Raw genomic sequence first — 12587 nt, 5'->3', positions numbered from 1 at the left:
TTCATCTGGGTTATAATTCTCTGGACTACAGATGGCATTTCTTATGCCTAGCTCTCATAGCACCTGTTGGAGCTCAGCATGTCTGCCATCTAACAGGAGAGGCAGATCACCCAGATTGGGCCACATAGCACAAAGTGCAGCCATAAGCCAATAGAGGAGGGAGTGACTCCCTGGGGTCTGATGTGCATTTTGCAATTGCTGCCTCAAGGCAGGCTGCACTGTCAGGGAAGACAGCTTTCGCATCTCTGATCCCGACAGAACAATTCCATCCACCCCTAAGTCCCACAGATGCAGGAGCCAAGCTGATATAGACTTGGAAGGCTTCTGCCTAAACCGGGAGCCCAAATCCACCATCTCAGCCTGAGTATAGGGGTGGACCATAGAGTGCTCCATGACCTGGGAAAGGGGCTGCTCCTCTCCTTGGGGAACTTTCAGCTGCTGGGTTTTTATTTTCTTTACAACCACTAGGCATGCTTTCAATACAGGAGGCGCCAGTGCCTTTGGCACCACCCCTTCATCCTTCCCCAGCTCCTCCATTTCTGGGACTGATGGCACCTTTCTCTTCCCTCCCCCAAGTGCCTCCTCTACTACAATCCTTACCTTTTCTACTGTGCCTCACAGCAATGCTACCTTTGTCTTCAGAAGGTCTCTTATCTTCAGCTCAATGCTTTGCAGCTGATGTTCTTGTGCCACCTCCGCCTGTGCTTCAATCAGGAGTTCATCCTTTTCCTTGATGGCCTCTTCCTCCTTCAGAACACCTGGCAGCGCTGCCGTCTCGTCTCCAATGGCACCTTGCTGTCGGCGCTCTTGTGCTGCATCCTCCCGCATCAAGGCCATTCCTTCCTCAGGGCATCCACAGAAGTCTGCAGCTCATTTTCTCATGTGGCCTCTTGCAACAATGCCACTTTCCACCTCAGGGAATCTACTGATGTTTGCAGTTCAAGTTCTCACACCGCCATTTCTTGCTGCATACAGACTCATTCTGAGTGAATGAGATTTTAGTGACTGACCTGCCACCTGGAAATAAAACTGGGTATAACCCTTTCACCCTGAGAATGTTTTGCTGTTATTTTCTTTGGTCACACGGAATGCATAGCGAACTTGCCCAGGGCTGAAACCCATTGACAAGACAATTGGCAAAAGTTGGCAGGGTTCATTGTTGACCAAGGAAAAAGACAGGCTTCCCTGATGGGAGGGGTGCTTCAGCAGGCTGCCCCTGTGAATGGGGAGACAGTGGATCGTCCCCCAATGGGTATGTGGTCTGAGGTGGCTTGCCTCCTAGAGGACTGGGCCCCACCCCAGGACTGGAGGCAAGTGGAAGTGATACCTCAGGCTGTAAGGGTGGCCCTTAGTATAGTAAGCAGATCCTTTGAGAAGCAGAGTGCCCATGAGGCAGCTGGGACTGTGGGTTGGCTGCTTCTCACACTATTAAAAAAGTCTACATAGGAGACCCAAGAAATGGCGGCATGAGAACGCGAGCTGGAAACCTCTGTGGATTCCCTGAGGAAGGAGATGGCCTTGATGTGGGAGGAGACAGCACAAGAGCGCTGGCAGCAAGGTGCCATTGGAGATGGGACGGCAGTGCTGCCAGGTGTTCTGAAGGAGGAAGAGGCCATCAAGGAAAAAGATGAACTCCTGAGGGAAGCACAGGCAGAGGTGGCACGAGAACATCAGCTGCGAAGCATTGAGCTGAAGGTAAGAGAACTGCTGAAGACCGAGTTGGCATTGTTGGCAAGACAGGCCCTCCACCTATTCTGACTGCATCCACAGTCCCTATCCCAGCAGGGGGATGAATGAATAAAACTATCAGATTTTGAAAGTACTTCTGCACAATATCCCACTACTTTTTCTCTGATCTCTCTTATTCTACCAAGTAACTAACTTGTTATCCCCTGTATAGCACTTTGTAGTTTATAAACCTTGGGGGTTTGATCTTTATTTTAATGTGGGACGCCAGTGCGCTTAGTAGGCACCACCAAGTATATCCTAACATTGCACTGATTTCCTGTCTAACGGAATACTGAATGGCTAGTGTGAGCACATCATGGGGCTATGATTTCCACTGTGGTCAGGAAGAGGAAGCATGGAGCCCCACCAAAGGAAGCCAATGGCACATTAGAGTTGGTGGTTAGGGTGAAAGCAAAGGAGGGAAGGGGGCAAAATTTAGCAGGTTGAAAAGGTCAAGCTACTTCATACTTGAAATTCAAACAACAATGCAAATTGATTGTTTTTATTGTGACTTGCTGTGTTACCTGGAGTAAGTATTTTAACTTATTTGTGCTTTTTTGGGAGGAGGGGTAACATTATCCTTCCTGCCTCTTGACTTATGGGACATTTGAGCATAAAAACCATCCTGGAGCACAAAGTAACTCACGGCAGAGAGTTTTTCTCTCGATGTCAGTGCATTGTGGAGTTTTAATTTGTAATGCACTGTTCAGATGTGTCCAAATGCTTGTCTTTTAAAAGAAAAAGGGTGTGGGGAAGTTGGGGTTTCTATGGCCAGGATCCTCATTGAACTTGAACCACCTGATGGTGTAACTGGCCTGTTGCTGGGCTGCCGCTTCCACATCTGTAGGCAATAAGCTATTATTGCGCTATATAGAGAGCTGGGCCTAGTGCTCTGGGCAGAGGCAGAGACGCTAGTGCTCCACCTACCACTGGAGAACAAGCTGGACAATAAATCCTTTCACCCCAAGAACGTTTTGCTGTCAATTTCTTTGGTCACACTGAATCCATAGAGAACTTTCCCGGGGCTGGAGCCCATTGGCTTGCCAATGGGTCATGGGAAACGGAGTAACTAGGATGACACCAGAGGACTTAAGTTCACAACCAGAAATTAAATATGAGTAAGACCATCTTTCTGAGATCCATAAGTTGTTCAGAATAGAGGTGAAGATGACTGAGGGAGAGGGAGGGAACCAAGCAGGAAAAATAAGTTAAACACCAAGACAATCAAGTATGAGTAAAGGATATTAAGAGAAGATGCATGCTCTTCAAAAAGAGAACAAAATTCAACTGGGTAAATTTTACAGATCCTATTTATTGGCTGTATTCAATTATTCATGAATCAGGAAGCATCCCATCTAGCAGGTAGAAAGGAGCTCCAAGGATCTGAACAAAACAAAAGACTTTTTATAGGCAGAAGGGAGCGAAACAAGGAAATTATAGTAGAGAAAAAGAAAAATTGGTTTTTGCAAGGTTATTTTCCTTTAGGGGATGGCAGGGGCCTGTCATACAGATGACCTAACTGGTACAATCAGGTGATTCCTGCTTGACTGGTTTAAGATTCCATTTCTGGGAAAGCTGAAACTGTAATTAAGTCTCAGTCTTGTCACATGGGATTTAGCAGAAGGAACTCCATTTGGGGCCCATTGTCTTGTTTTAACAACACACACATGCACACACGCACACTCCAAAGAACCAAAGCAAAATAACCTGTTTGAAACTGAGAATTGAAAGGAGAAAATTTCAAAGTGGATTTGTTGATACATTCTACAGAAAAAAAATTATTTCCCCTGGAACTAAGCTTTTCAGGGAAGGTCACAGGGATGGATATTCCAATAGACAGTTGGTTCACAAAAATGGATAATTTAGTAGGAACCAATGGTGGAGGAAACAACATGATAGACACAATCCCAGTCCCCAAAGAACTTCTTGTCTAGAGGAGAGAGAAACATAAAAATCACAGGTAGTGATAGGGCTACAGGGGAATAATACAGGGTGCTTCCAGGAACATATTAGAGGTGCACCCAAACTGGGGGTGATGGTGGCCTGAGAGAGAGAGAACTGCATGTCTGCTGGCCCTGTGTGAGGACAGAGGATATGCAATTCTGCATTCTTGTGCTCTCCAGTCTAACCACCAATAACTGAAAGCTGGGAGGGAAGTCCCTACTGGCAGCTGTGGCTTAAAGTAAAATGCTTTGAACTTGAAGTCAGACCAGTTCTAGGTTCACCATTACTTGCAACCAAACTTGAAGGTTGCAAGACCTTCAGTTTTCTCCTCCCAATTTCCTTGTCTGTAAAATGGAAATAATAAAATATTTCCTTGATTTTAAGTTATTGCAACATGAATGTCTATTTAATAAGAAATTTTCAAGGTGAAGCTAAAGAGAGAAGTCTCTGTCAATGGCACTATACTTCCTGATTTTAGCCATATAAAAATGTGAAAATACATACATCATAAAATTGAGGAAATGAGATTATGCATACTTCCTGGGATTATTTGTGAAGATTAAATGAGATTATATAGGAGAATATAATTTCACGCTGTGCTATGTACTGAATGTCTGCTCTCCGCCTATACTCGCACAATATATTCAAGTTCGTATATTAAAATCCTAACCCCCAATATGATAGTAGCAGGAGGAAGGCTTTTGGGAGGTGATTAGGTCATGAGGAGTGCAATTAGTGTCCTTATAAGAAAAGACATGATAGCTTGCTCTCCCTTCCTCCTCTCCAATGGGGGAAGAAGAGAAGGAGAAGGTGGTGGTCTGCAAAAGAGGAAGGGTGCTCGCACCATACAGGGGGTCTGCTGGTGCCTTGGTCTTAGACTTCCTAGACTCTAGAATGCTGAGAAGTAAATTCGGTTCTTCCAGCCACCCCATCCATGACATTTTTATTATAGAGGCCTAAGCAAACAAAGACAGACCGTCAAGTGCTACAATGCAAATATTATTGCTTGTCTCATCCTCTACATGGCCCAGACTTAAATAATATACTCGAAAAGATGGGTTTGTTTTTTCAATCTTGGCATCAAATTTCTTCATGAGAGCCACTTTAATTGTAGAATAGTTGATATACAATATTATGTTGATTTCAGGTGTACAGCATAGTGATTTAGCAGTTATAACATTATGAAATGCTCACTGTTGTGTAGTTACCTATTGTCAACACACAAAGACATTACAATAATATTGACTATATTCCCTATGTTATACTTTTCATCCCAGTAACTGATTTATTTTATAATTGGAAGTTTATACCTCTTTATTCCCTTCATCTATTCTGCCCAACCCTCCCCCACTTCCCCTCATGGTAATCACCAGTTTGTTCTGTGTTTTGAGTCTATTTGTGTTTTGTTTGATTGTTTGTCCTTTGTTTTATTTTTTAGATTCCACATACAAATGAAATAATAATTTGTCTTTCTCCCTCTGATTTATTTCACTCAGCATAATGCCCTTAAATTCATCCATGTTGTCAGAATGGGAAGCTCTCCTTCCTCTTTTATGGCTGAGTCATATTCTATTGTATATAGGTAACACCTCTTCTTTATACATTCATCTGTCAACAGACACCTAGGTTGCTTCCAAATCTTGGTTACTGCAAATAAGGCTTCAATAAGCATAGGGGTGCATCTATCTTTCCAAATTAGTGATTTTTTTTTCTTTGGGTAAATTCCCAGAGGTGGAATTACTAGGTTGTATGGTATTTCTATTTTTAATTTTTTAAATAACCTCCATACTGTTTTCCATAGTGGCTGCCACAATTTATATTCCCACCAAGAGTGCACGAGGGTTCCTTTTCTCAGTATCCTTGCCAATACTTAATTCTTGTCTTTTTGATACTAGCAATTCTGACTAGTGTGAGTGGATATCTCATTGTAGTTTCGATTTACATTTCCCTGATGATTACTGATGTTAAGCATCTTTTCATGGGTCTGTTGGCCATCTATATGTCTTCTTTGGAAAAATGTCTATTCAGGTCCTCTGCCCATTTTTTTTGGATTATTTCTTTGCTGTTGAGATGTATGAGTCTTTATATATTTTGGATATTAACCCCTTGTTGGATATATCACTTGCAAATATATTCTCCTTTCAGAGGTCACCTTTTCATTTTGTTGATGGATTCCTTTGCTATGCAGAAACTTTTCAGTTTGATGTAGTCCCAGTTGTTGATTTTGCTTTTGTTTACCTTGCCTGGGAAGGCATATCCAGAAAAAAATTGTTAATGCCAGTGTTTGAGAGTTTACTGTCTACTTTTTGTTTTAGGAGTTTTATGGTTTGGGGTCTTATATTTAATACATTTTGAATTTACTTTTGTGTATGGTGCAAGACAGTGATACAATTTCATTCTTTTGCATGTAGCTATCTAATTTTCCCAACACCATTTATTGAAGGAACTATCTTTTCCCCATTGCATGCTCTTGCCTTTGTTGTATATTAATTGACCATATAAGCATGGGTTTATATCTGTACTCTCAATTCTGTTCCATTGATATGTGTGTCTATTTTTGTGCCAGTACCATACTGTTTTGATTACTATAGCTTTGTGCTATAGCTTGAAATCAGATAGTGTGGTACCTATGAGTGTAATTTTTATCAAATGAGGTATATTATTCTTGAAAACTAATACATAGAGACTTTTATAAGCAAAAATAAATTTAAAGTTCAATAAATTCTACCCTTAGATTTTATAATAGAAATAAACAGGATCACAGAATTAAAATGCCTTTTTATATACATATGGCACATGGTACCATTGGAAGAAAGAGGACTTTTATAGATTATGCTGACAATTGTTAGTAATTATGGTTATATATAGTGAAGTACTGGGACTGGCTGTGTGACCTAGGCTCAGACAAAGCAGCTGTAGGATGCCAGCTTGCAGATGCCTCAGCAAGCAGTAAAAGCCAAGCTGATTTAGGTTGTGGAATTGGGGTGGTGGGAATGGAAGGCATGGGAGAAATGCATAGATGTAGAATTCTGATGTATTAGTGAGTTTCTTGCCCATGGGAAACAAAATCATGCTCAGCCCCAGTGACAATATTGCTGGAATTAGAGGTCCTATGTACAGAGAAAGGTTTACATACCCCTCCAAAAGCCCTTCCCACCTCCCAGCAGTTTGCCTTGGTCTAAAAATTACAATGCAGAGTAGGTCTCAGGCATATGACTGGTAGTCAAGGGGCAGGCCTGTTCACAGTAGAATCAGAAGTAGTCACCTTGAAGCCACCAGGAGGCTTGGCTGGGCTGGGCTAGGGTGACTGATGACACTGTTATAATCACAAGAAATATGCTTATAGGTAGATTCTATCACAGACTACCTATACTTATGCCCCATCTTTGACAGGACACTGTACTGACTTTCTCAAAGGCTTATCAAGGCATTGCACGCAGGGTCCACCTCATTGTGACTTTATCTGCAGAAGACAGATGAGGACAGGGTTGTCACATCTCCTAAGGGGTGGGAGGGTAATACTGATGCATGGTTAAATAACTGTTCTAAGTTCCTGGTAGCTGAGGGGAGGTCAAGTCAGAACTCTCAGCTCTGGGATGCTGTGTGGGGCACTAGGCTGGCCTGCTCTTCAGCCTTAAGACAAATCGGAAGCAAGCTGCTCAGAAGCGAGCAAAGCTGAACTAAAGAGTCATGGACTTTAAAGCAGGAAGTAGGGTATGCAATTTGTACTTAGAATTATTTTGCTTAGTTCTCACAAATACGTATTACTATAATCCTCATTACAGTAATGAGGGTCAAAGAAAGCATAAACAAGCTGCTCAGGGTGGGGCTGATCAGTAAAGGAGCCCAGAGTCCCCAGCCGGAGTCTTGACTTAACTGACTACTGGACCTTACTGACTACTGTCAGGAATGCCTCGCTCTACCTGAGAGTCGCCGGGTTCCCTGCGCACCAAGCGGCAGCCTGGCTGCAGCTCTCTCACGCCCTGACCTGTCCGCCCTCACCGGTGACTGGCTGGCGAACGCCTTGCTTTGTGGCGTCTGTCTTGTCTTTGTTTGGAGTACTGAAAATCTGAGAACAGGGAAGCCGTGACTTCAATATTCATATCGTTTTTAAACAATTCCCTAGTTGATTAGTCTGCTTCTTACCACGTGGAAGTTTCGTGGGCAGACGCTGCTGCGCTGTAGCCCTTCCGTCTGCCGGCCCCCACCCACAATGCCCTGACACCTCCATCCCCACATTCTTCCCTCGGCAGAGAGAACAGCCGAGCAGACGAACCAGCCCGGTCGGGGGGAGGCTGTTCCCGCAGCGCTAGGCTGGAGCTGCAGAATGTGGCGATTTTCCCATTCATAAAAGTACCACCCCCAGCCGCAGTCTTCCCGCCCACCCTGCACAGCCCCATCGGTGGCAGGGCAGGACTGGGTTTGGGATGCTGGGTTCCGATGCGGAGGGGACTAAGTGGCGCGTTTCGCCAGGAAATTCCATTTTATAAATCCCATCTAGTGTCCTCGCTCAGTCTGTGTAGACGACTGACACCCATCGCAAATGAGCACTCTTGGGTCTTGGCTGAAAGGAAGAAACGAAACGGTTTGTGGTTCAATATGTAAATAAAACCTCACACTTTGATTTCAGGCTGTCCGGAACTTTGTGATTTGCATTTTCTGTTCTATCACAGATTTCAGAAGCGACTGCAAACCACGCCACCCATCCATTTGTAAACAACTGGCTTTTTAAGTCTTTGTTTTTACCCTTTTATGGTGGTGGGTGGGGGCGCGGGAGTAGGCAGAGGAGACGATAGCAGGGGAGGGGCGAGACAGGACGTTGTACTAATTCAAGACGCAATCTCCATCCAAATAATAGGCTGTTATTAACAATGATCCTTTCTGCAAAACCCTTAAAATTGCCCCTTGATTCCCCTAGCAGCAGGAGGAGAGCCCTTATTCGCTGAGCTGACGCCTCCCCCCACCCCTTCCCTCGTCTTCCTCTCCACTACTCTGCTCTGGAAATTACAACTCCTCAGCGCGCGGCGCCGAGAGGCGGCGGCGGCGGCGGCGCCGGGAGGAGTACGGGGGGATTCCCGAGCCAGCTGGGCCCTCGCCCTCCGCCAGCCGGCTGCAGCGTCTCGCGGCCAAGGTCAGAGGCGCCGCCGGAGCCGCAGCTGCGAACCAAAGAAGCGGGTCAATATTGGCAACGAGGAGAAAGCTCCGGAGCGCGTTCAGCCGGTGGACGCAGCAGCCACTACGGAGGAGGGCAAGCGGAGGTCTCCGGGCTCCGCCGAGAGAGTCGGGACAGAGCGATGCGGCAGATGCAGGCCCTGAGTCCACGCGCATCCAGCCGCGGCTCCTCCTTCTGCGCGCGGGAGCTGTCCGCCACCTTGTGGTGCTGAACTCAGCCCCGAAGCCAAGCGGCCTGTTCACCCGCCTTCTCACCTGCCGGTAGCCCCGATTGGGGGGCGGCGTAGGGCCAAGGGGGCGCCTGAGCTGCCCACTGGAGCCGAGGGGCTGAAACAGGAAAGCTAGCGAACCACAGCCTGGCCGCTGATCCTGATGTGGAGAGGAGACGTGCGCTGCAACCGGCAGCGGCGCTAGTGCTGATTCATCACCTAAAGCGCCTCGCAGGCCATCGCGAGCGCTGCCTACAGGCTCGGGACTCTGGCCGCAGGTTGAAGCCTCTGGTACAGGAGCCTCGCTGGCACAAGGTGAGGACCCCTCCCTTCTCTAGCCGCAATTGTCTTAGGGCGGTGGCCCCGGGACAGAGAGGGGTGTGCCTGTGGGTTGTGAAGTAGTCATGCCTGTGTGTTGCCCCCGTCTCCAGTCTCTCTGGTGCTAAATAAGCTTGTTCCCTGCCGCCGGTCTCCGGAGCTTGGGCCATCCCACCCCCTTCCTGAAAAGTCGCTCTGCCTGCGTCGTGATGGAGGAAGAGCTGAAGTGCCCCGTGTGCGGCTCCCTGTTTCGGGAGCCCATCATCTTGCCCTGTTCCCACAACGTTTGTCTGCCTTGTGCTCGTACCATCGCTGTGCAGACCCCGGACAGTGAGCAGCACCTGCCCCAGCCGCTCCTGCACTCCCGGGGTTCGGGGCTGCCTGTGAGCGCTGCCGCCGTACTCCCTCTGGACCATGACTCTGCGGCTGGTCCGGCCTGCAGCGGAGGGATCGTGAGCTCAGCTGGCGGCCTGGGCGGGGGTGCGGGAAGTGGCGCGGACCACGCGGACAAGCTGAGCTTGTACAGCGAGACTGACAGCGGTTATGGCTCCTACACCTCGAGCCTCAAATCCCCCAACGGGGTTCGGGTGCTACCCCTGGTGCCCGCGCCCCCCGGCTCCTCCATCGCTGCGGCCCGGGGCGCCGCCTGCTCCTCGCTGACTTCGTCCTCCTCAAGCTCCATCACGTGCCCACAGTGCCACCGAAGCGCCTCCCTGGACCACCGCGGCCTCCGCGGCTTCCAGCGCAACCGGCTGCTCGAGGCCATAGTGCAGCGGTACCATCAGGGCCGCGGGGCAATGCAAGGGGCGTCTGCAGCCGCTGCTGTGGCCATCTGCCAGTTGTGCGACCGCACCCCGCCCGAGCCTGCCGCCACGCTCTGCAAGCAGTGCGACGTGCTCTACTGCGCTACCTGCCAGGTCAAGTGCCATCCATCCCGGGGACCCTTTGCTAAGCATCGGCTGGTGCAGCCGCCGCTGCCACCGCCGCCTGCGCCAGCCGAGACAGCCTCTGCTTTCCCAGGCGCGTCCCAGGGCGCCCCCAGCGGAGGCGGCGGCTGCAAGAGCCCAGGGGGCGCCGGGTCAGGAGCAGCTGGGGTCAGCGCGACCCGAAAGTTCTCTACATGCCCCGAACACGACATGGAGAACTACAGCACGTACTGCCTCAGTTGCCGAACTCCAGTGTGCTACGTGTGCCTAGAAGAGGGCCGGCACAGCAAGCACGAAGTGAAGCCGCTGGGGGCCATGTGGAAACAGCACAAGGTGAGCGCCCGCTGGGCAGACGCGGGGGCACGGGTGCAAAGAAGAGGGTGGGAAGATTTGGGCCCTTGTCCTTTTCCTTGGAGTTGGCGGCCGGCCAGCCAGAGGGTCAAGCAGGAATTACCTCATTCATTTATTCATTCATTCATTCCCTCATCGGTGAACTGACAAACACTTAAATGAATCCAGATACTCTGGTCTGGGTATTGGAGACAGGAAGGGCATGGAAAGATGACATACTGGGTCCCCTGCCCCAAGTTTTTAAGATTCAAAGGGCACCTGGAATGCAGAAGCAAAGGCTTTTTCACTACCAGAGTTGACTATTAAGTTATCTTGATGGCTTCTCCAGATTTGTGGCATCCAGGGCCTCTTTGTTCCCCCTAAAAACATTTTTTTTTTCTCAGTGCAAGTGCAACCAAATGCACACAGGAAAAATGTCTGATGTCTTCCCCTGCTCAGTTAATCTTCTCTAAAGGCAGGAAGGTTTCTGTCCCAGCCTGTGGTGAAGGAATACACTATTTCTTCTAGAGCAGAACTCCAAGCAGCTTCTAGAAATTTTCCTACTCTCTCAACTAGTCACCAGCACATTCTACCCCTAGAGTACCTGTCAGCACAGGGGAAGATATAATTCCTCAAGCCTTATTTGGGTGTGTGCCCTTTTAGGAAGAGAGCATTGTTTCACCCTAGAGACCTCTGCTAGGGATTCTGCTACTTCCAGCAGTGGAACTGTGGTGGAGTCCAGAGTAAGCTCTTAGTAAGGCAACCAGGCACACTTCCATCTGCAAGCTGCCCCAGGCCTTCTTTCCCAAAGGACTTGCCAAATAGGAACAGAACAACCTCCAAAGGCAACTGGCACTGACTTGTGGCTGCCAATGTGTCCTCCTATCTGACAGTGGGAGAAAGAGAGAAGTCTTCAAAATCAGCTCAGGCCCTTATCAGGCCCCAAGGCAAGAAGAGGGCCAGTTCTTCTAACATTCACTTTAATTTCCTATCAAAAGCCAAGCTGAACAACTGGACTCATCAGTGCCTGAGGTCAATGAGTCAGGCCCAATAGAGTTAGAGTTGTTCAAAGATGAAAATCACATCTTCAAATTTGGACACCTACCATTCAGTGTCCGCTTTCCAGTAAATTCTCACCCCCAAAGAGGCAGGAGGTCTCCAAATCATCCACCAGGGAATATGTGTTCTGACTGAAGAGGAAAGACACAGGGAAATAATGCAATTTGCCATGGTTATCTTGTATCACCAGTTGGAAATAGTCAAAAAGAGGAGTATAGCTGAGAGAAGAAGGGACCTGCCATTATTTATAATTTACAATATATAGTTATATATGATTTCATCTGCTACAATGTGCATATTATTGCTGTAATTTATCATTTTCAAATAAGAAAATTAGAAAAAAATGGGGAACACTTTAGAAATCCACCTTGGAAAGGGAAATTTGCATGGTAGGTGAGAAAGGCAATCTAAGTCAAATTCCTAATTCTAGAGCAGTGGTTCTCATTTGGGGACAGTTTTGCTCCCCTTCAGGACATCTGGCAATGTCTGAAGACATAATGTCAGGACATTAGGCAATGTCATACCTGGGGGCACTACTGGCATCTAATAGGTAGAGGCCCCAAAGGCTGCTAGCCATCCTATGGTGCTCAGGAAAACCCCCCAAAACAACTATCTGGCCCCAAGTATCAATAGTGCCTCTGCAGAGAAACCCTATTGTACTGTTACATAGACCTGGACTCAAATCTCAGGGTATGTAGTTCACTTGCTGGAAGCATTTGGGTGCACCTTTTACCCCACTGAGTAATAATACTAACTCAGACAATTGTTGTAAGGAGTAGATGTAAATACAGTATGTTTAGCCTCTAGCACAGGACCTGACTCATGGTCACCAGTACATATTATTTACTATTTTTATAATCCTAATACTTAAAACCACTAGACTTGCAGAAAGATACAGGGC

The 12587-nt window shown here is 47.5% G+C and overlaps 1 protein-coding gene across 2 annotated transcripts in view; it reads left to right on the top strand.

Moving 5' to 3' along the window:
* The first annotated feature begins 9354 nt into the window (after positions 1-9354).
* TRIM67 (tripartite motif containing 67) overlaps positions 9355-12587 on the top strand; it is a 40724-nt gene continuing 37491 nt past the window's right edge. For both annotated transcript variants that reach the window (XM_017656742.3, XM_017656741.3), the window contains exon 1: positions 9355-10630. In XM_017656742.3, coding sequence (XP_017512231.1) covers positions 9581-10630 — 1050 coding nt within the window. In that variant the 5' untranslated portion in view covers positions 9355-9580. The remainder of the gene's footprint in view (positions 10631-12587) is intronic.

Source organism: Manis javanica, chromosome 7 (assembly GCF_040802235.1).
Source record: "Manis javanica isolate MJ-LG chromosome 7, MJ_LKY, whole genome shotgun sequence".
NCBI classification, from domain to species: domain Eukaryota; kingdom Metazoa; phylum Chordata; class Mammalia; order Pholidota; family Manidae; genus Manis; species Manis javanica.
Note: the sequence above shows the minus strand (reverse complement) of the source record. Positions and strands in the feature narration are given on the sequence as shown.